The 25800-nt window shown below is 41.8% G+C and overlaps 7 protein-coding genes across 7 annotated transcripts; 4 read left to right on the top strand and 3 right to left on the bottom strand.

The window, feature by feature from the left end:
- Positions 1–1937: 1937 nt before the first annotated feature.
- On the bottom strand, positions 1938–2825 carry BO94DRAFT_578858 (oxidoreductase, short chain dehydrogenase/reductase family; the record flags this gene model as incomplete). The annotated part of the gene is made up of 1 exon (XM_025615234.1): positions 1938–2825. The coding sequence occupies exon 1, from the start codon at positions 2775–2777 to the stop codon at positions 1938–1940; it is 840 nt and encodes a 279-aa protein (XP_025462872.1). The 5' UTR covers positions 2778–2825.
- Positions 2826–5234: 2409 nt separating this feature from the next.
- Positions 5235–6443, top strand: BO94DRAFT_539656 (uncharacterized protein). Its single transcript, XM_025612746.1, has one exon. The coding sequence runs from the start codon at positions 5418–5420 to the stop codon at positions 6099–6101; it is 684 nt and encodes a 227-aa protein (XP_025462871.1). The 5' UTR covers positions 5235–5417; the 3' UTR covers positions 6102–6443.
- An 11959-nt stretch (positions 6444–18402) lies between these two features.
- Positions 18403–19174, bottom strand: BO94DRAFT_628181 (uncharacterized protein). Its single transcript, XM_025617462.1, has 2 exons — positions 18611–19174; positions 18403–18550 (listed from the first exon to the last, which is right to left on the bottom strand). Exon 1 carries the CDS (start codon positions 19095–19097, stop codon positions 18621–18623), a length of 477 nt encoding a protein of 158 aa, XP_025462870.1. The 5' UTR covers positions 19098–19174; the 3' UTR covers positions 18403–18550; positions 18611–18620.
- A 226-nt stretch (positions 19175–19400) lies between these two features.
- BO94DRAFT_578855 (ankyrin repeat domain-containing protein) lies at positions 19401–20777 on the top strand. Its single transcript, XM_025615233.1, has 2 exons — positions 19401–19745; positions 19819–20777. The coding sequence occupies exons 1-2, from the start codon at positions 19537–19539 to the stop codon at positions 20369–20371; spliced, it is 762 nt and encodes a 253-aa protein (XP_025462869.1). The 5' UTR covers positions 19401–19536; the 3' UTR covers positions 20372–20777.
- A 191-nt stretch (positions 20778–20968) lies between these two features.
- On the bottom strand, positions 20969–22132 carry BO94DRAFT_502058 (kinase-like protein; the record flags this gene model as incomplete). The annotated part of the gene is made up of 1 exon (XM_025609447.1): positions 20969–22132. A coding segment is annotated over one exon (1164 nt), but the record flags the coding sequence as incomplete, so codon positions are not given.
- A 132-nt stretch (positions 22133–22264) lies between these two features.
- Positions 22265–23404, top strand: BO94DRAFT_578853 (uncharacterized protein). The gene is made up of 2 exons (XM_025615232.1): positions 22265–22394; positions 22601–23404. Exons 1-2 carry the CDS (start codon positions 22297–22299, stop codon positions 23121–23123), a joined length of 621 nt encoding a protein of 206 aa, XP_025462867.1. The 5' UTR covers positions 22265–22296; the 3' UTR covers positions 23124–23404.
- A 758-nt stretch (positions 23405–24162) lies between these two features.
- On the top strand, positions 24163–25596 carry BO94DRAFT_628178 (fungal specific transcription factor domain-containing protein; the record flags this gene model as incomplete). The annotated part of the gene is made up of 4 exons (XM_025617461.1): positions 24163–24246; positions 24537–24775; positions 24901–25078; positions 25175–25596. 4 exons carry the CDS (start codon positions 24163–24165, stop codon positions 25469–25471), a joined length of 798 nt encoding a protein of 265 aa, XP_025462866.1. The 3' UTR covers positions 25472–25596.
- Between the last annotated feature and the right edge of the window lie 204 nt (positions 25597–25800).

The following is a 25800-nucleotide window of genomic DNA, read 5'->3' as shown; positions in this document are numbered from 1 at the left end:
CCATTGATCTCATCCTTACATGGGCCATATTTATGGCTAATGGGGAGGAAAATGATGAGTCAAATAAACCAACACATCATGCGCCAAGACACCTGGAAACTTCAAAGGAAGAAATCTCGAACTGTTTGACGCTCATCATGGAAGATATTGTAATATACATGCTGGAGCAACGGGACCTTACCAGCCAAATTCAACCGATGAGACGTCTGCTTCGCCAAAGTCCAATGAGAATTCCCATCAGCGAGAGAGTGTTATGGACAGCAGTAACGCATGAAATAGAACTATGTAGGCTTCTACAACTTTTTCTCTGCGACCAATGGGAAGATCTACCAATCACAGAAGCATCGCTCGCAGCAGCAACAGAAGACATCTATGACCTTATGCGGCTAGTCTTCTATCGAAAGCATGACATACCATTTTCTGAAGACATGGCCAAGGCTGCAGTGGCAAAGAGAACCGATCATATGTGGGAACTCCTAAAAGTTTTCTATCAGTACCAAGAGCATCTACTGTTTTCTGAAGATGTATTCGAGGGTGCGGAATATGAGCATATAAAGACACCACTTGAAGTTCTGAGACTACTTTGTCGTCGGCAACCGGTCACTGAAGATGTGGTCCAGGCAGCAGCAGAAGATTATTATGGGGTTGAGATGATACAGCTTCTTTATCAGCATCAGAAGAGCCTGCCAATCACTGAAGGTGTGGTCTAGGCTGCAGCGGGAAATCACTGTAAAGGATATAAGATTATTGAACTTCTTTACCAGCATTAAAAGACTTTACCAGTCACTGAAAATGTGGTCCAGGCAGCGGCAGAAAACTATGATGGAATTGATATCATACAACCTTTTTACCAGTATCAAGAAACTCTTCCAGTCACTGAAAATATGGTTAAGAAAGCAGCAGGAAATCATGATCAAGGATATGAGGTTATTAAACTTCCCTACCAGCATTAAGAAAGCCTGTTAATCACTGAAGGTGTGGTCCAGGCTGCAGCGGGAAATCACCGTGAAGGATATAAGATCATTGAACTTCTCTGCCAGCATCAAGAGATCCTACCAGTCACCGAATATGCAGTCTGGACAGCAGCAAAGCATAGATACTCAGATGAAATGATACAGCTATTCCACCAGCATGATGAAGAAGTGGTCAAAGCAGCAGCGAAGGACCCTGAACGTGGAAGAAAAGTCAGAAATATTCTCAGGTGGCTCAAATATCTCGAGGGGGAAATCTCTGAAGAAGGCTCGAACGACTCCGAAGAAGGAATCATGACATAGCTTGGACAACTTTTGAATATGACCGCACAGTTCCTTTTCTCCAATTACTCCATGTTGTCGGTTTCCAGGCGCGTGTTAGATTGGATATGTCGAATACTTGATAGATTGTGTTAATGCAATGAAATCTTTTTGATGACGCGGTGTCTTGAAGGGATACGATATAGTCTACAAGAAAGTAGCGAGAGTCAGTAACCATACTCGAGGAACATGTGGCATGATACGTACCTGACCGTAGGGAATTTCAGTGTTGGTCATACTGCAGTATCTCTAAGGGGAAGTGGAGAGCCCTTTCTTCGTCTACATCTACCGTGTAGAAGATGAGATAACTGCTGTAGAGTGTTTCAAGTTGGTAATCGATGACCGACTTGAAGGATCTCGATGACTTGAAGAGCGTACGAGAAGAAGAGAAGAGAAGAGGATCGACATTGAAGCAAGCGGGTCGACAAAGAAGAGATAGGCCTCGATCACCTGACCCGAGTGAATTAAAGCATGAAGTAGATATCGGAGGGATATGGGTGAGCAGCATAGTCCTACCTCCTACCTACACTAGTACCATCCATAAACCAATTTAGTACAACCCATCATCAATCTACCAAGACAACCACAACCCCCTACCCACTATTCCACCCCCTCCCAACAACAAAATCGACATCTACGCCCCCTTCAACAACGCCCCCCCATCACTCCCAACCCTTTGCCCGTCACAAACCCATCTTTCATACACCACACATACGCCTCCGCCACATCCTCCGGCCTCCCCACCTCCCCCGTCAACGTCCCCTTCCTAAACCCCTCAACATACACCTCCCTCTTATCCCCAAACCCATCAAAAATCTCCGTCTCCACCGCTCCCGGCGCAACCACATTCACTCTTATCGGCGCCAACTCCACCGCCAACCCCTTCGTCAACCCCTCCAGCGCCGTCGCCGTCACCGCAGCACTAAGCACCAATCCAGGCACCGGTCTCGCAGCCAGAACCCCCGATGTGAATGTCACCGACGAGGTGTAGTGGTCCAGGAGGTAGGTTTTGGCATGTTTGCCTATCAGCATGGGGGCTAGGACGCGGAGGGTGCCGGAGGCGGCGTAACTTGAAGCGTTGATTTCGGGGGAGGAGATGAGCGTGCGTTCGGGGCGGGAGCCGGCGGTGTAGATTATGTGGTTGAGTGGGATTTTTTCTTTGGTTGGGGTGGTGGTGTTGGGGAACAGGGAAGGAGATGTAGCGTGCTCGAGGAGCGAAACGAGGTTGGTTTCGAGGGTGGATTGGTCTCCCAAGTCGCAGGGTTGGCCGGTGATGCGCTCGGTGTAGGATGGGATCGGGTAGAGGGTTTGGAGACGCGAGATGGTCGAGGAGACTTTCTCTGGGTTGGAACTGGAGATGATGATGTTGGCGCCGTGTTCGAGGGCCGCGCGGGCGACGGCGAAGCCGATGCCGGAGGTGCCGCCGATGATGAGGACGCGGGTGTGGGCGAGCTTGTTGATGGAGATGAAGCTGGGGGTGGACATTTTGGTGGTTTGTTTTGTTGGTTGGTTGGATTTACTGGTGGAGGTGAGGTGAGGGGGGAGAAGGGTATGTATATATGAAAGCTTTGTATGGGGGAGGATGGTATGTCCGGCTTAAGTCCGATGTGACGGACGGGTTTGCCGGAGATAATGACAGGGATGTCGGCGACATTGCAGCTGATGCTTACCAATCGTTTTGGCTGGTGGGTTGAGCAGCAGGGATTTCGGGCATCATTGGTATTCTTTAGAATACAGGAAGCTTTTGCGTGGCCATGGTTCCTGATCGAGAGTTAGCCGGGTCGCCTAGATTTGTAGACAATTATCGGGTTTTTATGCCACGGATTATTCGCCTCTTTCTCTCATTCCCAAACATCCTACAGCACATTCATCAACCACTACACCCCAGAAAGTGAACGGGATAGAAGAGAGTGAAGACTATAGTCCTTGTTGCAATTTCACCCCCTAATTGGGGAATAATCTACACCTTTTATCTATCTCCACTCCTCTTTCCCTTTTCTCCTCTACATCTATTTATCTTTACATCGTCTACCTAAACCCAACCCAACTCGTCAAGACAATCAAATTTCGTGATTGCATTGTCTCCACCCAATGCACATATAAAAACATGCTCGAGCTATAATCAAACAGACAACAATGAACAATACTGATCTCGACAGACCCTTCCCGACTGAGTCTTTTACAGTGCTGTCTGTCCCAAGAAACAAGTCAAAGAAACCACAGTATTCTGATAGGTCAAATACTGGAAAAATATCAAACAGATACTTACCAAAACCACTCCAAGCTTCTACCGAAGAAAACCCCAACGTATGTTGGAATTAATCCATGAAACTCTTCTGCAGAATGGAAGATTGTCCCAGAACAAGAACATGCCTATCCCATACGTTTAACAATGAAGCTGAGGTACAGCGATAGATGATATTCCTTATAACCATTACCGGAAACTCTGGTAGCAAATTTGGGTCTATATACCACTCCACAAAGCAGCCCAACACACCATACGACACACGAGCAATGAACCGTTATCCATGCTAGAATCCCGGTATTCGACACGAAAGAATACGCCAAAGCAAAGTAGGTTTCCGATTGAGCCTTCACCAGTCTTTAAATCTGGAGATATAAAGACCGGTTACTCGTTTCTTCTTATCGGGTTCTGTACTTCTGCAAACATGGTATCTGCGAATAAATGAGTGGCTGGAAGTGTTCAAACAACCGAATATGGAGAATGAGGCAGTCCATACCCTGAAAGAGGTATATTCCGGTTCTGACGCATAAGAAGCACAGTTCTTTTTCTAGGATTACTTAGCCGAACGAGACACGGAGACGTTCGGGAAGAGACAAGAAAGACTAAGTAGTTAATTTATCATCAAAGAGATTCCCAAAATTCGAGACTTATATGGTTAACGTGAAGCACAATGAGAGAACACTTATGCTGCAATGAAACAAGACACACGAGATCATTCCAGTAGGCATGAAAATACCAGCTTATAACTGTAAGCGATCACCGAGGTTCCAAACACCTATGGATGGAGGTTTCTTGAGTCATGTTGGTGGGCAACACCCGCCACCGGGTCTCATCCTGATAGATACAAGCTGCTATGTTATATCTGTGACAAGCAACTGCTCTTTTAACATGTATATCACGCGTCTCTGCAAGGACGCCCCTGCCTCGGCGGACTGGGCCAGTCTACTAATAGTGGTAAGGATCTTGGCTACGGAAATTGAGGAATTATGAGTGCTACTTGAATTCCTACATGCGGAGGAGGCCTGGCATTTCTATAAGAATTATTCATGACAGATGAATTGCATGTCGACCAATATGGCTCAGTCCTGGGCAAGAAAAGGGTATGGTTTAGACTGGGACGAATGTGTAAGGGAAGTATTTTTTTCATCATATAATATTCAAATTTTCTAGAATTTCTTATTCAAAGAAGAACGCCAATTAATTTGTACACTTAACTAAATATCGCCGGTGACTGTAAGTATGAAAGTCTTCTAATATTTCCATAAAGTCTAAGGTCTTGGACACCTGGTAACCCTTACCGAATACCGGCCTACATTTCCACCAATCACATTATAATATCAGGATAGCTAACAGATTGATACTGATAAGACAAAGGCTTCGGTCTGATACTCTTCTATCATAATGTCCTTGTAGGTACAACACATTGAGGCTTCCACAACCTTATCCCGTCACTCCACTTATCATTGCTGAGATTTAACTAATGAGGATTTATTGAGTTTCTTTCTCTATATTCCTGGTTAATAATCCAGTTATACATTCAGTTTCTCTCAACGGTGTTGCTTTTGCTCACGCGCCTCTGGATGCTTTCCTATACCTTCGCCCGCCCTTCCACAAGTTAGTGATTAGATCGAAATAATGTCTTGATCTAGTTACAATTTAAGTTACTAAACTAAGATATTACAACCTGTGCCCAGTGGGCAATGCCTAGTGGTTTAGTTCCAGATTTCGAGTCATGTGACTCATTCACGCAAGATGAATGCTCCCCATTTAAGCGCTGCTTGTGCCCCGCACTTGCCCACTCGTACTTGCCTACCAGAGACACCTGCTCCCTTCCACCGCTCACTGTCTAGCAACAAATCCGCAGGATGAAACGATATCGAATGGCAGGAATACGAAGGATGGACAGATACGACTTTCATGGTCACATGCAGAAGATCAAGGCTCTCCCTAACAAATGGACTCAGGCGCAGCTTAAGAGAATCAAAGACTGTGCGAGACGGATAAACGAAAGCGGCAAACTTGGAACCAAAGAAATCAAGAAGTTGCGACGTGATCCTCGGGGCCATAAAGGAGAACAATATCCAAAATCATCAAAGACACAAAGACGGCACCGGATATTCGCTGCGTTTCTGAAAACATGTATTCAAGAGTTCGGTTTATACATGGGGCTGTTGTGCTCGTGCGCGCTTGCACATAGGACAATAGCCGATGTTGGAAGTGATAAAAGGAATGCCCTGATCAAAGCCTTGAAAACAAAAAGTCTTCGGACAGAAACCCTCACAACACTCGCATCTAAACATGGGGCGGCAGGACGTCAAGGTGAAGACTGGCAGTATGAATACAACCCCAGTGCCAAAACAATGCAAGAGATTCTTGATAATATGAAAGAGGGCGGTTCTATGAGGCTAAAGTGCTGGATACCGGTTGAAAATGCACAAGACCGGCCCCATTTAACGTTTGCGATAGACCGCGACCTCTTTTGGAAAATAGTGGATATTGCAAATGTTGACGATATGGACGCTTTTATTGATCAGGATTCTTCAGCAACAACGATTGTACCATAATAGACTTCGACGTATGCGTTTGCGGGAAGAACCTTGACTTCTGGTCGAGAAGATTTGACAATCCAGATACTCTCGACTGATGAACCATTGTTCTGCTTGAAGGCCTGCATATACCCACTGCACTCGACCTGTCCTCCTCCTGCGAAGATGACTTTTCTGGGTTTGGAAGATGGCTATGAATTTGCTGTTCAGATATTTCCTACAAATAGTAGGAGAATGTACTTACTGCCTCCGACATTTAAGATGATGTGTTACAAAGACCTTAATTCAAACTTTGGATGAGGGTGAAGCTTGCTAAGGTGGATATGCTTGTTTATAATACAGTGAAATGTCACAGAAGATTAAATCTGTAGCGAGCCTCATTATAAACATCTTTGTTTTTGGGCCCAGAAGTCGGCGCATGCCCAACGCATCTACGGGGCATTGTATTTCCGTGAAATGCTTAGTAACAAGATAGTGTAACGTAATCGGTAAGCGTGAGGAACGCGCAAGCGGGAGGAACGCCCACCTCGTGATCTCCGCATTCCACCAAAACGCGAGGTCTTTGATCAACAATTCCAACCACCAAAATGTCTATATCGTTGAAAGAACGTGAGGAACAAGAAGTCAGGATTCTCTTGGCAATTGAGGCTTTAAAAAATGATCAAATTCCGTCATTACGAGAAGCAGCACGTGTTTTTGAAGTTCCGCAAACCACCCTTTAAAAACGCGTCAAAGAAGTCAAATCACGAAGCGATATACGTGCCAATTCATGTGAATTAACTCTTTCAGAGAAGAAGATGTTAGAACAGTGGATTCTCTTCTTAAATACGCGAGGGCTTCCCCCCAGGCCTTCCCATATTCATAAAATAGCGTCTATATTAATCCAGAAACGAGGAGCCTCGCTGGAGGCATCGAATGAGGCTTTAGTAGGGCAGAAATGGATATACAACTTTATTAAACACCATGACTCTTTAAAGACACGTTTCTCTCGCCGATATGATTATAAAAAAGCCCTCTGCAAAGATCCGAGGCTTATGAAAGAGTGGTTCAACCGTGTTAAAAATGCTATATCAGAGAACGGATTTACAGATGAAGATATCTATAACTTCGATGAAACTGGATTCGCCATGGGCTTTGTGGCTACTGCCAAGGTAGTAACAAGGTCTGACTGCGTGAGCAAGCCGTTTCTTATACAGCCTGGAAATCGCGAGTGGGTGACATCAATCGAGTGTATTAACGCCTCAGGCTGGGCCCTGCCTCCGTATATCATCGTCAAAGGAAAGATGTATATGGAGGCCTGGTATGAAGGTAATATGTCTCATTCTTGGAGGATCAATACCTCGCCAAACTGTTGGACGATTAACGAGATCGGATTGCATTGGCTTGAACACTACTTTATTCCTTCAATTAAGGAACGGCAAGTCGGGAAACATAGCCTTCTGATTCTCGACGGACATGACTCTTATTTAACACCTCGTTTTGATGAAATCTGCAGCCAGAATGATGTTATTTCTATATACATACCTCTACATTCCTCACATCTTTATCAGCCTTTGGATGTTGCCTGCTTCGCGCTGTTAAAGAAGGCATACAGTGGTTTTATTGAACAGCTAATTCACCAAGGAATCCACCATATTGATGGGGTTGATTTCTTAAATACATTTCCCAAAGCCCGAGAACTTGCCTTCAAGAAATCGTCTATACAGAACGCCTTTTCAGCTTCCGGCTTGGTGCCTTTCCAGCCAGACGAGGTGCTTGGAAAGCTGATGTATAGCCTGCGAGAGATTACTCCTACTGGAAGTCAAACTACCACTTCTTCTATACTAAAAACGCCTAAGAACACGAGACAATTAAAGAAGCATGAAACTACAATTGAGAGATTACTGCGTGAACGTACATGAAGTCCTCCGGAGTCAATGAGAACTGCATTATCATATATTGTTAAAGGCTGCGAAATCGCGTTAAACAGGGCAGCCTTGCTTGAACAGGAAAATCGCGATTTACGGGCTGCAGACGAACACCAGACTAAGAAGAGGAAACGAAGTAATCGCCAATTAGCAGGCCTCGAAGGAGCTACAGTTCATGAAGCTATACAGCTTTTTCGCCGGGCTCGTGAGGAAGATGAAGCCCTAGGAATCCAACGGTTTGATTCTGCGGCCGGTGAGGAACAGCCTCGCCGCCGCGCGCCACCTCGCTGTTCTTCGTGTAATCAAGTTGGCCATATACGGAAATGGTGTCCAGCGAGAGTAAAACACCAAGAAGAGGCGATTTGAACGGTGTAAAAAGGTTGATATTTGACTTCAAATTTGTATATAAAGCAGAATTACGAGGTGGGCGTTCCTCCCGCTTGCGCGTTCCTCTCGCTTACCGATTACGTTATAACGTATTTCACGGGTCATCCGACCGCCGCCCCGCTTTTCGACCACGCTCTACAACTTGAAGCCATTCGCAACAACGCAAAATTCATTATTCTTTTAATTTTCTTGGTGTTGACAATGTATAGAACATTGAGCTCTTGTATGGCCCTGAATATGACAGAAAGAACATGTTGGTGGAGCTCGTCTTGGCGTGTCTAAAGTTGAAGGTGCAGGACCTGTAGATGGTCCTATCTCTGTATTTAAATAAGTATTTTTCATTGCTACAAGGTCTATACCCTCTTGTATTGTAAGGCCGCCTGTAGGAGTCATCTGTTGCTTAAAATGTGTCTTCTTCTTTTTCTCTTTTTTATTTGCAGCGCGGAGTTCATGGTTTTCAAGTACTAGTTATATACAGTTGTATAGAGAGATCTGGACGCCTTTAATAATTTACTGCAGGGCATGTTTTAAAGGTGTAGAGAGACTCTGCGATCCTCTTTTTAAAAGCTTTTTAAGTGACTCTGCCTATCTCTGCAATTACTTGACCGTATATAGTATTACAAGTATGGAGAAGGTTACAGACTGCCCCCTGCGGCTTGGGAGGGGGATGTCAGCATATATAATATAATATTAAGCTTCTCAAGGACTCTTTTAGGGCAAGATGGGTGTATTCCGGCTGCAGTGAAGCCGCTTTGAATATTCTGAGGCTTAAAGATCTCCCGGTGAGCGGTGGGATACTTAGATAAGAAGTCAAGCTTGTTAATATGATTATATGAAAGTTGTATTCTTGACTTAACAAGGCAGCCATACGCCCGCTTTAGTGGTTTAAAATAGTCAATATCAAGAGATTGTAGAAGGTGAGATGAGTGAGCAGGTATACAGATAGGAATAACTTTATTATCCTTGTAGAGCTTGTTGAATTCAGGTGTTAAATGACTTCTATAGCTATCAAGAATAAGAAGTCTATTGTTACGGACCCCTGCTAGCTGAACGAACTAGTGAGGCGGACTCATCAGGCAGAAGGCCACGTCCGGAAAAGCAAGGACTCTTATCGAGTAGAATCCCGATCTGAGCCACCGATGACCGGAACGGTTACACGACACGTGACCACGGTGGACATGTCACCGACACGCTACAACATGTCGGCGCTACGACAGGACATGGCAGCGACATGAAATAACATATCAGTGGCATGACATAGCATGGCGACGCCATGACGAAGGATAGGATATAAGGACACTCTTTCATGTACTTAGCTAGTTCTGTTCTTCGTGCTCAATAACACTGTCTTTAAGTAACCATACGTTTTGGTAAAGCTTAATGACAACACTCGTCCGCACTTACTTACGGATAGCTGCGCGTCACTATATGGCCTTACTTCTCTTCTCTTGTTCAGGACCAGTCACCTTTAGATAGTCATCAGTCTGACTTACCTCGATTCAGTTCGAAGGTACGTATTGGAACGGGAGCTAAGCTAACAGGAACAGGGAGAAGCGATCCTAGGGTTTGATATCTATATTGGCCGACTTTTGAAGTATTTGTAGCAGGTAAGAAGACCTCTTTAAGTCACTGCAGGCCAATGTTATTATTTGTTTATCTATTTGCCAATAATTCAATATGCTAGTCATATAGGAGGTTATATTTACTGAACCATTCTTTTATATAGACTTTTTCCTTGAAAGTTATGGTAGAGGAAATATTATACCCTATTAAATTAATATACTTGATTATTATCACTTATTCATGTTGGCCTGGCTGTATGAGATAAGGTTTACCAGGCATGTTGGCTCTTATTATAATCTTTATAATTATAATTATTCCTATTGCAAAGCCTGTTTTATCAAAGTTGAAGATATCCTTATCTAATATTCTAAACTTTGTCTATATATCTTGTAGGTGTCAAACCCTAGGATCGCTTCTCCCTGTTCCTGTTAGCTTAGCTCCCGTTCCAATACGTACCTTGTGAACTGAATCAAAGGTAATCAGGCTGTTGACTATCTAAAGGTGACTTGATCTGAGCAGAAGAAGAGAAGTAAGGCCAGATAGTGCCGCGCAGCTATCCGTAAGTAAGTACAGACAAGTGTTATCACTAAGCTTTACCAAACATGTGGTTACTTAAAGATAATTAGATTGAGCACGAAGAACAGAACTAGCTAGGTACATGAAAGAGTGTCCTTATATATCCGCCCCTCGTATACTATTCTGTATACCATCCCGTATACCCCAGGCATATATCATATACCCGATCATATACCCTTTTGTATACCCGCAGTCACGTGACTTGTGACATGTAGTGACTTAGTTCAGGTCCTTCCTGATAAGAGTTGCATCCTTCCGAGTACAGTCCTTCTGTCTGATATAACTGCCTTACTAGTCCCTTTAGCTAGCAGGGGTCTGTAACACCACCTCCCTCCCTTCGAGGTTTTTGTTCTCAAGAATATAAAGGTGAGTGCCCCCGTGTGCGCGTTTGGCTGAGTTCTTCAGTTCTCTTTTTTCTCCAAGATGGGTTATCATGCCTAAACGCGACAAGTACGCTGACAATAAACGTTTGGCTGATAGGATCGAAAATTCCAGTCATCCTGTTAACACTCCTTGTATCTTCTACTTTTCTCGGGATAAGGTCTGTATTATAAATTTATCTGCTCGAAGCAAGAAGTATTTAGCTTATACCTTACGCGGTCGCAAGTGTGAGAAACAGTTCCATAATGATCGAGAGTGGGATAAGCTCAAGCAAAATAAGTAGAAAGTTGCGGCCGATCTTGCAGTAACTTAACAGTAATTTTTACAGTATTCTGAAAAGATAAATCAAGCAATGGCGAAGGTCATCTGCTTGCAAAAACATTAACAGTTTTTAAAAGATTATGGTAGTCAGATGTTAGATCATGACTTAAATATGTTGAATCAACTGGATGACGAGGATCCTCCAAGTGCTAAGGACCTCCGAGAGCTAGAGCGTCTGGCTGACGAACACGACACTGCTTAACTTGCCGCTGTATCAGACACTCCTAGTCTGACTCAGTTAGTTGGTTCCCCTTCTTTCTGGGCGAACTTCGACCTGTCTATTGATGGTACTGCTTCACAAGCTGATGGCAGCCTGTCAAATTCTCGATAGATTTCCACGTGTTTTTTAAGATATCATATTCTACCTATTTCACTAAATACTTTGACCTGCTGCTAATCTTCTTGTAGTCCAGGATCTTTTTAACTTTATATTCTTTCTCTGTATCATCATCAATCTCCACATTTTCTGTGATTCTAGCGTTCTTTGGTACAGGTTCCAATAATAAGATATAAAATACTGGATAAATTTTGCTCATCGATTTTGGCAACCTTAACTTGTAATTAACCAGTCTCTTCTTATCTTCAATGATAAATAGTCCTAGCTTGTGATAGTCAAGCTTCTGACTTAGTTATTTTATCTTAATATTTCTATGGAGTAGGAACATCTTTTTTCCTTTTTTAAAGTCAGGTTTCCTTTTATATCTGTGATTGTAGTATATCTTGCTGTATAAGTTCATAAACTCAATATCTCAGGATAACTGTAAGTATATGTTTTTTATAAATATAATAATATTCTCAGCTATGTTAGTAACTTGCTGTCTTTCTAATAATGTTTTTAGAAATCTCGGGTAATATCTGTAATTAGTATAGAACGGTGAGACTCTAATAATTAAGTGATTAGTATTATTATATAAGAACTATATTATTAATAATAGATTTGTTTAATCATTCTACTGATAGTTCACGTAGTGTTTTAAATATTGTTTAATTATCTGATTAACTCTTTCTGTTTGTTTATTTATTTATAGATGGTAAGCCGTTATTATTTATTCTTTTATTCTTATAAGATCTGTGAGTGATCTCTAGAACTTTAAGATAAATAACTTATCTTAATCTAATATAATATACTTTAACATTTTATGATATATAATAATATTTTCTAGAAATAGTTCTACTATCTATATTACTGTTATTATTATCCTGCTCAGTATAAGATAGATATATTTAGTAAGATGATCGGTGATGATTGTGATAGTATTAAACTCTTCTGATTCTGGTAGTAGATTAATAAAGTTAATTATTATCTATTCTTATGATTATTGTAGCACCTTCTGTACTTATATTTATCTGTAGGATTAGTATCTTGCAGGCTTATTTCTAATATAAGTCTTATATTATTTAATATAATTATGTATTTTCTGTCTGAGGTTCAGAATATAGTAATTCCTTGTGATTAGTTTAATTATTTTTTCTACTTTTAAGTGATTCTTGAGCAGTCTGTTATAATGTTTAGCCATAATCTTTATTCTTATCATGGTTGGTATAAAGATTAATCCATAGAAGTATGCTAGTTTATTTTTGTTAATAATAATCTTGTCTGGTAAGTCCTTACTTATTTTTTAAAGTATTTTATTATTTTTTATATCTTCAGCTAATTACTTGATTAAGTTACTACCTATTTTCAGTGTTGCTGCTAGGTTGGCCTTATTATAGCTGATCAACCTATCCGTGTTTTGCTTTAGGATGGCTGGTTTAATAGTCTTTCTACTTAATTCATAGTCTGGCCTGCGGCTCAGCGTATCTGCATGTCTATTCTCTACTCTCTTACAGTATATGATTCTGAAGTTATATTATGACAGAATCTCAGCTTATTATGCCTGCCTTCTGGTCAACTCTTTGGTTGTTGTAAAGTAGGTCAAGTTCTTATAGTCTATCTTTATAATGATAGTATGTTTTACTTCTTTAAGGTAGACCCTCCACTGCTTGAATACTATTACTATAGCTAGTAATTCTTTGTTGTGAATGTCATAATTAAGTTCCGCTTGAACCAACTTCCTTGAGTAAAATATAATTAGTCTTGGCTTTCTGTCTTCTCCGGGTTATGTTATACACATACCAACAGCGTAGTCTGATACATTGGTTTTGATGGTTGTTTCTTTCTCTAGATTATACTATATAAGTATTAATAATATGATGAGTTACTGCTTGATATCTTTAAACGCGTTTTACTGTGGTTCTTTTTACTAGTACTTCTTTAACTTCTTTATAAGTTTAAAGAGTGGTGTTATATGGATAGCGTATCCGTCTATAAATTATTGATAGTAATTAATTAATCTGATGAACTACTGTAGTTCTTTCAGATTTCTGGATTAAGGCTAATCCTGTATGGCTTGCATCTTAGCTTACTCAGTATAGATTCTCTTTATAGATATCTAATGTTCTAGGAACTCTGTCTTCTATATATAGAATTTATACTTCTTCAGCTTGTATTATAACTAATATAGATATAGTTTATATAGAATTAGTCTCACATATCTTATGTATTCTTTCTTAGTCTTTAAAAAGATTAATATATTGTCTAAATAAGTAATCATAAACCTATCAAGATATTCTCTAAGAATCTTGTTGATATATTGCTGAAATGATGCTGGTGTGTTAGTAAGCCTAAATAATATAATCAAGTACTTAAAGTATCTGTACTTTGTTTTAAACGCGGTTTTCCATTCTTTATCTTCTGTAATGCGTATACAATAATATATATTTATAATATCAAGTTTAATAAACTACTTTATTTCTTATATCTTATCTTGGATTTCTGAAATTAAAGATAACAGGTGCTGATCCTTAATTATGATAGTATTCAGTGGTTGATAATCCACGCATAGCTGTAAACTATTGTCTTTTTTTGATATAAATAGGACTTTATGTCCTGCTAGTGACTTTAAAGGCCTGATATTATCTTTAGCCAGCTGGTTATTGATATATTCTCATAATGCCTGCGATTTTTTTTTAGATATTAGATAAATCTTTCTATATATCAATAACTTTTCTTTCTTTATAGGAATAGTATGGTCATACTTTCCATGCTAAGATAATTCAGATTACTCTAGCTGCTTGAATAAGTCCTTGAATCTCTTATATTATGATAGAATCTGCGCGTTACTCTTGACTGCAGCTAGAAGTTTCTATAAATCTTCTAGTTTCTAGACAGTTATCTTAATCTCTGTGTTAATACTGTTAATACTATACTTACAGTACTTTTCTGTTATTATTAGTGCCCATTCTGATAATTCTATAAACTAATCTTTTTATAATAGCTTAATTACTGTTATTACTTGTGTGATTATACTTGAAGTATTATTTTTCTCTAAGTTACCTCCGATGCCTGGCGCGTTAGGCTTTTGTAATAATCTTAACCTCCTCTTGCTAAGTTATTTAGTCCTTGCTTCAGCTTTATGCTAAGTAGCGGGCCGTACAGATCCAGATCTTATATCTGGTCCTTGCTAGTATCATCTTGGATAATCATAATTAGTAAATTAGAGACTTTCAGTCTTCCAATTAATCTGCGGGTTATGATTTCTGAGTTATAAAATCTTTAATATAATATTATACTGTTTTAAAGATGTCACATTAAAATCTATATACTTGTAGTAATCCTTTATAATTATAAATATAGTTTCTGACTCAACTGTTAATATAAGAGTTTCTAGATTCTCTCTATTTAGTCCTGTAATTGGTTCGGGTTTTGTTTTCTGTTGTCCAAGTATCTCAAGCTGTTGTATAAATCCTGGGTGTATGAAGTTCCCAGTCGCTCCAGAATCTACCAGTACTTGGGCTAATTAATCTAATATGACTACTTAGATCTTTAAGTATGGTCCTGATTCTGTAGCTGTTAACTGTTGTTCCGGCTAGTTAGGTTTTAACTATTATGGATGTCTTCTTGAAAATCTCAAGCCTTTTATCTTTACTATATAGTATATTATATATTAATTATTAAAATATGTTAATCAATATATTGATCTGTGGTGAGGATGTCTCTGATACTCTTTACACACATATTTAAAGATATTATATAGATAGTGGCTTATCTTAGTTTTAACTACTTCCAGTATTCTAGGTCAGTAGTTAATAATATATTTCTAATTATAGTATATTAAGCATGTATTCGTATAATATATAAGTTAAGAGAGTTTATTATATTTTTAATAATCTTTACTTCTTTTAAAATAAATATATAAATATGGTTTATTATATCAAGACTCTGTTCCAGTAATATTTACCTTTTAGCTAATCTCTGATAGCTGATAATAATAGTCTGTATTATCTTGTCTACATGTTAAACAAACTTTTAGATAATAAGAATATCTTTATAAATATTATTCTTAAGTCTTATTTTATGATTCCCAATATTTTAAATCCTAATATAGATAATACTGCATGATTGTTTTAAACTCTAGACAGAATCATGCTAGATTCTCTGAGATCTCTTTTAAGATACAGTCTAATTAATAAATAATATTTTCTTGATTATTCTTCTGGTTCTTCTTGTCCTTGTCTTACTACGATGGACAGAGTTTACTAAGTTCTGATAAGGGTTTTTCAGGAGTATTAAGTATCTTATTAAGTCTCTTCTTACTGGGTTCAAGGCCTTCAAGCAGTATACTGTACTCTTTGTCTGATAGTTTATCCTTATTTTAAACTATATTAAGATAGTTATTCCTCGGAACTGGCTTATAATTATTATTATTAACTTCTATGGTCCAAACTAATGATACAGATAATTATTAATCCTCTTATTAACTAAGTAATATTGTTGACTTATCTAATATGGCCTGTTATCTCAATTAATCATAGTATATTCTATCCTCTAATAACCAACTATACTAAATAATATATAATTTCTTGTTATCTAGTATCCGCGTCGCGGAATCCGTCCAAACCTCATACTAAATAACAGTTATATCATAGACTCCTCTGCCTTGATCCTGGTTCATAGCTCTCAACTGCTTCTAAGGCTGTTTCTGACTATAGTCCTTTAACTAATGACCTGCTTTGCCGTAGCTAAAGCACAAGCGGTCTTGTTTACACTGTTCAAGTTCCTCCTTAAACACTCGAGTCTCTTGAGTCTGATGCTGTGCAGCATCTAGCTCCATAGGCTTCAGCCTGTAGGGATCTTCATATCCCAAGCTCCTAGATTGTGCCGACCTTCTGTTATTAACTCAGTAATCTGGCTGGTTATTGCATTGAGATGTAGACCCGCTGGTCCACCAACCCTCTTATTATTTTATATTAAAATCATATAGCTTGTTATCAATCTTCACTACTACTTTAATCATCTTGACCAAAGTATTCAGTTATTCTTATCAAATAATCTTCTCTTAGATCTCCATCTTGAGTCCTTCTTTAAATCATGAGATATAAATATCATTATCCCAGTCTAAGTAATTGATAACTTATTAAAACTCCGAAATATACACAGATACTAATCCCATCTACTTAAGTTATTATAACTTTTACTCAACATTTCATACTACATTAATATCTCTGAAGGTTTATTCAAGATATTGTTTAAATCTGGTATAACTGGTAAAAAATCATTTTATATTATTATCCTGGTTACTTACTGACTTTTCTTGTCACTCGCGGATATACGATTCAAACTAATTAAATACTGTTTTAGTAAGATAAGTAGACGCGAAAAAGATCTTGTTCTCCTTATTCTTGAGTTTTTCCTTATTTATGTTGAGATACAAGTCTAACTGGATCAAGAAAGCCCTGAGCTTTGCTTGTTTGCCGTCAAATGGCTCGGGTGGTCGGACTTTGACAGATTTAACTAATAAGCAACCTTCGAGTAACTGGTTCTTTTATTCTAAGGCTGTGATGCTTTCTTGTAACTGACCAACCATGTCCATCAGTTCCTTAGTTATCAGGCCCTGCTGCTGAGGCGCACGCGATGTGTTTAATATAGTCAACATGATGACTGATTGTTACTGGATAATACTTGTACTGACTGGTGCTCAATATATCAAACCCTAGGATCGCTTCTCCTTGTTCCTGTTAGCTTAGCTCCCATTCCAATACATACCTTGTGAACTGAATCAAAGATAATCAGGCTGTTAACTATCTAAAGGTGACTTGATCTGAGCAGAAGAAGAGAAGTAAGGCCAGATAGTGCCGCGCAGCTATCCGTAAGTAAGTACAGACAAGTATTATTATTAAGCTTTATCAAACGTGTGGTTACTTAAAGACAATTAGATTGAGCACAAAAAACAGAACTAGCTAGGTACATGAAGGAGTGTCCTTATATATCCGCCCCTTGTATACCATTCCGTATACCATCCCGTATACCCCAGGCATATACCATATACCTGATCATATACCCTTTCATATACCCGCAGTCACGTGACTCGTGACACGTAGCGGCTCAGTTCGGGTCCTTCCTGATAAGAGTTGCATCCTTCCGAGTACAGCCCTTCTGCCTGACGTAACCGCCTCACTAGTCCCTTTAGCTAGCAGGGGTCCGTAACAGTAGGGTTGTAAACTAGTCGTGTAAAAGCTTTAGATTCTCATATTTAGTTTTCTTATAAATATATTTTCTGATAAATCAACAGCTGATCTCTTTACAGTATTGTATAAAGATAGTAACTTAGTTCTTACTAACAGGGTTAAAGAAGAAGGGGTCTACAGTTTATAGAATTATATTTACTATTTCTTATACTTAAGCAGGTTATGAAGTAACTCTATACTGATCACGTGATAGAATCTACTGTATTAGAGTATTTTCTTAAATTTTAGAGAGTTTAAGATTATGATTACAGTATTTTAATTAAAATTAAATTCTTTATATACAGTCGCGGAGAGTTTTATATAAGATATTATAAGTATATGCTATTAGATGAATTTTATGTTTTTTATTATTTTTTAAATATTTAATTGTAAGTTGGATCCGGCCCTCTTGCTCAATTAATTCTTGACAATTTTTCTTTCGATTTGGAGGCATGGTGGTTGGTTGAATAAAGAGGTGCCGAACACGGGATGACTTTTTGACGCGGTGGTCGGATGACCCGTGCGGTCGGTCGACCCGTGAAATACGTTAATTCTGTAGTTCGATGTATGGATCAAGGTAGTTGTACCATGTCAATACTAACTCATTTAGAATGAACACTCTAGATATTAGACGTCAACATCTTATAGTCAAGCATAATAATAACCTAGGGACCAAGCTTCGTTCTATCCCCAAAAGAAATAACCCCCAGATCAACACAATAAATCACCAACATTTTATGAGAGCGTTGAAATGCTGATACTTGTGCAGAAATACCTAGACTAATACTGCATGCACTGTTAGCACATGAGCCTCCGTATAATAGGTGCAGAAGTGGTTTTGCTCACCAGACAAGGCTCATGGTCCGAGCAATTTTGTCTCAACATTTTCGACAAAGAGCCTCGGCTTATCCCCTCGGCCGTCAATAAAGACAGTGTCCTGAGCTAAATCGATATGACCCCCCAGATGCACAGTATATGAGTACTCTCTTGGGAACTGGTCTTCATCCATGTTTTCCAGGAGTACATTATGAATGTAATCCCGTTGTTCTGGCATTGCAACCTGTCCCTGAAACATCGCATATACAAGAACTGAGTTTCTAAGTTCTGTTCCCTTCAGATTCTCCTGACATTTCCCCCAAAAGTCGGCCATCATATTTCGGGTGTGGTTGATTGAAGCATCCGGATCAGTTGTAGGCCCAGGCAGGGGGGAAATATGGGCTAGTACGGCACCCTTTGAAGTTGCCATGATGACTGCCATGCAGCTGTTTAGATCTTGGGTTCCAATAGCTTTGAGACCGGTGTCAACGAAAGAAACAAATCCAATTCCGTTCATCGGTACTTCAACTGCCTCTTCGTCCTCCAGTGCTTGTAGAAACGCGACGCCATCCTTGACTTTGGGGTTCTTTTGGGTTATGAGCTTTAAATTATATACTAGATATTCTACAGTAAGGCACGCTGCTATATATATACACGGATCCTTTAATAAGTAATGGCCTTGAAATATAGGTAGATATTGGGCAGGGAGTGGGCAGGCGGTGGGCAAGGCAGTGTGTAAGCACGTGATGATGCTGGCGGTAGGTGGGCCTTGTGACTCCGCCTCCACTCTTCGCCTCCACTCTTCGCCTCCACGCTTCGCCTTCCCCAGTCGTGATCCTCCACATCTCGTTCCCCAACTTATCTAGGCCCCCTTATGTCGGCTACGGTCGACAGTTTCAACTTCTTAATAAGCTAACACGTCGCTGTTATTATTCCAAGCTACCATATTGAACACCATGGCCAATCCGTACAAAGAGCTTAGGCTTGCTATTGAGAAGGGGGACTCTCTCAAAGTCAATGAACTCTTAGACAGTGGTCTTTCGATGGAAGTTGGACACGTTTTAGCTGCAATACAGAACAAGGATACCATTATGCTCAAATTATTCCTTGATCGTGGATGGGATATTAACACGGACGTGAGTAATATTATTCCATCTGCACTGGTGTAAGTATGAGAAGGCTCTGTCATACTTTTTTTTTCCTTCTAATTTTTTTTATCAGACTGACAGTTATCATAGGTATACCTTCGAAGACATGAAGCTCCTTAAATGGTTTCTGAGCCATGGCGCGAACCCGAACAAATCATGCCGTATCCGTGACTGTACACCGCTCTCATTTGCTGTCAGAGACGCGTCTTTAGATATTGTTAAGTGCCTCTTTGAGCACGGCGGTCAAGTTCAGCATGGGCAGCTTTTACACTACGCGTCTATGCGAACCAGAGATAGCAACTGTGAGGTGTTAAGATTCATCTACAATCTAGATCCGGGCTATAATAAGCTACGGATCAATAACCTACTGGATGAAGGATCACGAAATTATCTCATGAATGAACGGAGTGGACTTTGCACCCCCTTGCATTACGCTGCTATCTGCGGCTCAGTGGATAGAGTGAACTTTCTTCTGGATAAGGGCGCAATTCCCGATCTTCTGGATCCTTATCGCCGCAGTGCGATTAGTTATGCTATTTATAATAGGCATGACGATGTTGAACAGCTCTTGAAGGAGAGGTTGACCGGTGAGACGACACGCGCTATCCTCGTGGATGGTAGTCATATTGATGGGATTAGTTGAATGGTAGGCTCGGAGTTGGTGTGTTATTTAGGTTCAGTGGACCATTTTCTCTCTTTAGTGCAGTCGGAGCACTTTCTACATTTCTGTCGACTGCAGTGGCGAGGCTCATCACATCACATCACATGGACTGAACATGGGGCTACTTTGAGACACTAGGGTGGATGACGGAAGGATTAACATGTTGTTTAATAGCTAACTCGTGTTCATTCATTCAGGTTGTGTCGGAACAGGCGTTTAACAGGAAAGGCTAAGCAGCAGGACTGTAAGGAAGTGCATTATGGTCTATAAATTGATAGGTTAACTTACTGGCGTTTGGTTCCTACATTTACCAATCTGCGTGCGCGTACAGCTTTTGCCTCAGGCGATAAACGATTAATTCCAACTCAGAGAAAACCTTGAAACTAGCATCTGCACAAGAGGAAAGTATAATTGATACCAGTATTTGATTTTTAAGCGGCTACAGAAACTACAACGGTTTTTAAATGCGAGGGCAACCTAGTCTCCTTCAGCAGGCTTGTTTGTTTGCCGTATATCGCAGTATCAGGATCTTTATTCGTTAGAAAACAGAGAACAACAGCCTTCTTACGTCTGACCTGATATGGTTTCGAGAGCGTCGCTTAGTGATATACGAGCATTTGGGTCCGTCCTTGTCAGGTCATCGCCGACCGACTGTAAGAGCTTACCGAAAGTACTGGATCCAGTTTTCCTGGCCATAGTGCAAAGTAATTTTCCATAAGCCCAACAGTCTGTAGCGACACGTTTGTCGAACGGTGTACTAGCAGGAGCTGTCGCAGCTTTTTGTTGAATGATCTTTTGCATCTCCGGCGAGAGCCATTCCCATTCGTACCCACCAGTCCCACTGATATCGATAAGGATGGCATTCCTGTTCGCGTCAAAAACGAGATTCGATGGTTTGATGTCAAGATGAGTCCGTCTCTGTACGTGCAACATCCCCAAAGCTCTCCCAATCTGTAGTGTCCATCGTCTCAGCAATGAATCATCTTGATTTTTATCCTCCGAGAGAACTCGCTCAAGAGTCCCTTCGGGATAGTATTCAAGGAGAAATCCCGTAATAACCGGCGCCGATATTGTTGATGGACGAGTCTTGTATGGAGTATCGGATATAACGAGCCCGATTAGCTGTGCGATGTTCGGCTGTCCGCGAAATTGTGCGAGGGCGGTAATCTCGTTTAGGACATGTTCTGTGTCTCCTGGTTCATAGATAGGACGGTCGACCTTCTTGTATGCGAACTGTTCTTCCTTGAAACGCACAATGGAGACGGTTGGAGCGATGACCTCGTCATGCTCTAGTTGACTAGCCTCAAAGGTAGGTAGGGCTTGAGATTGGTAAAGAATTGGGTATATAATTCTCCCCGGGTCTTCCCCAGTGTTGAATGATATTCGATGAGCGACAGACAAATAGTAATTTGTTCCTGTCTGGTAGTCGTTTCGAACGTGACGAATTGGGATCGGATCATGGCTTCGCTCAGCCAAGGTTAGAGTGATGCGAGTCATAGTATCGTCCATCAGATCTAGTTGGCTAAGTTTAATAGCATTGACGAAATCTTGAAGCATAGAGCGACGCTTGAGATAGCGTAGTTTTGATACCGACTCTGGTAGAGACCAAGCTATCTCAACTTTGATCCACCATGAAGAAGAGTTGTTGTGGAGAATCAGGGTCAGTGAAGGACAATCACCATTCCAATCTTGGAATGACTTGAATTCCACCTCGGGAGATGAAGAAACAATCTGTTCGGGCATCTCGTTGGATGTAAGGAAGAGAATTAAATCGCGATATATGAATATCCACAGTCGAAGTTGAGTGGGAGACGATTGGTTGTAGCAGGGGTAAAAGAAGCAGCAGAGTTGTGCGTAAGCGTAAATGTATATGATGGGAGTATGATAGTCTGCAGCTACTCAGCTACATGCCACGGGAGTTAAGTATTTCTCCTGATATTTTCCCCGGAGATGAGCTGGGCTGGGCTGGGCTACCGTCTAATTATCTGCGCGGTGCTCGCCGACGGTCATATGAAGCATGAGACAATATAGGCACTTAGGATCTCGTTAGTATGAATCTCAAATAGTATCATACTTGTACGTCTTCGTTCACCACACTGGTTGCCTTAGTTGATCATATCGTCCAACCTGACCCAACAAGGGGTTCAGTTTCCGCCATAATTTACCATTTCCGGATTAGCGCCATGGATACCTGCCCTGGTTATAAAACAGATTGATCTTCCTGAACTTCTTGTTGCATGGTCACTTATCTTATTATCGTCATCCTGATCACATCAAAGTCTTGTCTAATCTTCCTGACGTTCGCGAGGAAATACTCAAAGACAATGCCAAACGGATTATTATCCGAGCAAAGACAGAAAGCCTGTACTCCGAAGACTGTCGTGCCACCGCATACAGAATTGTCAGTGAGATTTTCCCTGGCTGGGAACAGGACAGCCGGATCCTTTTCCTTGCTATCGAAGTTTGGCACAATCGGATTTTTATAAACATCGATGTCAACCGTGATAATTACAACTACGATACAGCGCACAAAGACAAGACGATCCTTCCTGTCTATGTGCTTCGAAGACATAGGGGAAACTGGGTCCTTTTGCGATGGCCCAAAGAGGATGGGCCTGTTGCTGCACAATTAGCGGAAGTTTACCGTGTTACTGGATATGGTGCTAAGACCCCGTTCTTTGAGAACCACAACTCACGTATTGTTCATGCCAATCCACGTGAATTTCTCAAGTGATGGTTCGCTTTCCACATGTTCGCTTCGTTAAATCAGCTGGCTGGCAAATATTAACTCTTATGAAGGAAAAATATTTGGACCAAGCCTTTTCCGGAAGACTGGATGAATCGTGAGCCAGGCAATCACTGAGTAGCTCTCCTTCTAAAAAGACAAGATTAGAAAGGCCAACCTAGTCTTATCGATGTTATCTTTGTATTTCGAGGATACGATTGATGATTCTCACTAGTTGCCAAGATTCAAGGATTGTTTCTTTCCATTAGGGTCCTGCCAACAGTACCAATCCTTGTTTTTAGATGATGAGAGATCGAAGATGTCGTGAACACCTTGAGCATTGCAGTGGGGCTCCGGCACTACTATTGATCCGGTGCTTATCTCCTTGCTGCCTCGCCTGTATCTAGAACTGAGAACAACATCATCTGTCTTTATCCTATGGTATCATCTTTGAAAGATGGGCCTGCGGAAGGCCTTTAGGGCTTTGTATTTTCAGTTTACATCAAGTTGCTTATCTAGCTGGACCACAACAGTATTTTGGGTGGTTGCTATCTGTTATCTTATCTATTACAGTCGCTGTGTAGTGCATTACCTGTCCCTTGAAGTGGTCTGTGATCTATCCTGTTAGAATGATCAGTAACCAACATAGAGATAGAAATAAATATGATGGAAATCGTTGTTCACTCAGTGGGACATTTGCTTCAATTGCTGATGGCTGCCAATCGTCTTGAGAATGAGAACTAAGAGCCACGCACTGACCTTAAGTAATCGAGGCTCCCCCGATTTGCTTTATCTTGCAATTGGCAAACTCGTCTCTCCAATAACTCTTCAAAGTATTTACCTTCATGTTCTCCACCTTTGTTGCCATTCCCGATCGTCCCGAGTCCTCCGGCCCCAGCCGACCGTCAATTCCACTTTCTTCCATCTCCTCTGCCTCCTCCACTTCCCCATCTACCACACCGGGGCCTCCCCATCCCAAGCGAAGCCAGGTCACAAGAGCTTGCGACTGGTGTCGCGCCCATCGCATCAAATGTGACAGCAGCCTACCATGCCGCAACTGTCGCAAACGCGGAGGGTCCTGCACCAAGAAGAGCTCGGGCGAGCCACGGACTCTGCCGCATGCCACGAGGTTGTTTGTTCATATCATAGTGGGCTTAAGATAAGGAGGTGAGGCTAATGCCAGGCATGTCACGTAAACAGGGAGATCGAACGGCTTCGACAACGCGTGCACGAACTCGAGGAGCAGATGGCCCGACACTCCCCCGCGCCCCACGGCCCCGGCAGCTCGGCCCCTAAAAGCTAGGATGGCATTTTGACCCGCACCGCCCACTCGTCCCAGACCCAGTGGTACGGCCCTTCGTCCGCCTTCTACTTCATCGGTCGCATGAGTGCCTACCTTGGTGCTGTCTCCAACAACCCCAGGACGACCGCCATTTGCAGTCCAATTCCGCCAGTCGCACCTTTACCAGTCCCACTTCCCCCCAAAGAAGTCCCGACGAGGAACACGAAGAGAATGAGGAGCGGTTCGCGGACAATCCGGAGTCGGGGAACTACTTGACCAGCATGCAGGAGGATTACCTCCTAGGGCTCTTCTGGCAGTCGTACCACCCGACTTATCGGATTATTGACGAGGCCGAGTTCCGCGAACACTACAGGTCCCTGTGGGCCGAGTCGGCCACCACACGATGATGCTCCGCCCTGGTCGATATCATGCTGGCTCTCTCCATGCAGTACGGGCTCGCCTGTGCGCCCCACAAGAGGAGTCTGCTGCTTCTCGCACTGATAGCGTGGGCGTCAACGATGCGAGCATCGCGGGGCGATGGTACTATCGCCGCTCGCAGGCCTTGCTGACGTCGGAGCTGGAAAGCCCATCCATCACCACCCTGCAATGCCACATCTTCTGTGTTGTTTACCTGTGTAACGCCTCTTTCCAAAACATGGCGCATACAACGTTAGCGCTGGCAGTGCGTACCGCCCATACTCTTGGACTGCACCTTGAGCCACCCGAAGATTTACCGCGCGCCCAGTGATAACTGCGGAAACGGATCTGGTGGACATAGTATACCGTCGAGAGCAAGACTTGCATGAAGCTTGGACGCTCATGGTCGGCGCCGGACCTGATTGCGACATGTCAGCTCCCCGCTCATGACCATGAGCTGGCCCGGCTGTCGGGGTCTACCATCGCCTCGTACGACAACGTCACCTGGCTGACCTACAGCCGCCTTGTCGCCACGCTCATTCTGTCCGCCCAGGTTGTGTATCGGGCATTCTACAACACCTGCGGCGAAATCTTGGCGAAGCACGAGGGGACCTGCAAGCCCTGGAGGCAGCGGCAGAATTGCTCACCGCGCAAATGAAGAGCCTGCGTGCCTGGCTGCGGGAGGTCCCTACCGCGATGAAGACCAAACGGAAAGACGGGGGAGCCTTTCTCGACAGATCAATCGACCAACTGTGATAAGCATGGCGGGTTCAGATAATGGGCAGATTTCTCCGAGCTAAACATACTAAAATGAAAGTCTGGATTTACCCTGTAATAATAATCAGTGCAGTGTGAATAATGCACCTGTCGCAAGGAACATTCTGCCTGATGTGAACTGACATGCAGATTACCTCATTAGAGGTAATTAGCATGCAATGGCTCTGGGAGCAAAATGTGATTACCCCAACATGACATTGCTGAAAGTGA

Source organism: Aspergillus sclerotioniger (assembly GCF_003184525.1).
Source record: "Aspergillus sclerotioniger CBS 115572 chromosome Unknown BO94scaffold_37, whole genome shotgun sequence".
In the NCBI taxonomy this organism is placed as follows: Eukaryota; Fungi; Ascomycota; class Eurotiomycetes; order Eurotiales; family Aspergillaceae; genus Aspergillus; species Aspergillus sclerotioniger.
This window is presented reverse-complemented; position numbering and strand designations above follow the sequence as displayed.

Bases quoted from the DNA above. Each gene is read 5' to 3' on its own strand.
- BO94DRAFT_578853 (XM_025615232.1), top strand. From the start codon at position 22,297: ATGCCACGGGAGTTAAGTATTTCTCCTGATATTTTCCCCGGAGATGAG. The intron at 22,395-22,600 runs GTCATATGAAGC...GTTATAAAACAG, and splicing joins CTGCGCGGTGCTCGCCGACG to ATTGATCTTCCTGAACTTCT.
- BO94DRAFT_578855 (XM_025615233.1), top strand. From the start codon at position 19,537: ATGGCCAATCCGTACAAAGAGCTTAGGCTTGCTATTGAGAAGGGGGAC. The intron at 19,746-19,818 runs GTAAGTATGAGA...CAGTTATCATAG, and splicing joins ATTATTCCATCTGCACTGGT to GTATACCTTCGAAGACATGA.
- BO94DRAFT_539656 (XM_025612746.1), top strand. From the start codon at position 5,418: ATGGCAGGAATACGAAGGATGGACAGATACGACTTTCATGGTCACATG.
- BO94DRAFT_628181 (XM_025617462.1), bottom strand. From the start codon at position 19,097: ATGAACGGAATTGGATTTGTTTCTTTCGTTGACACCGGTCTCAAAGCT.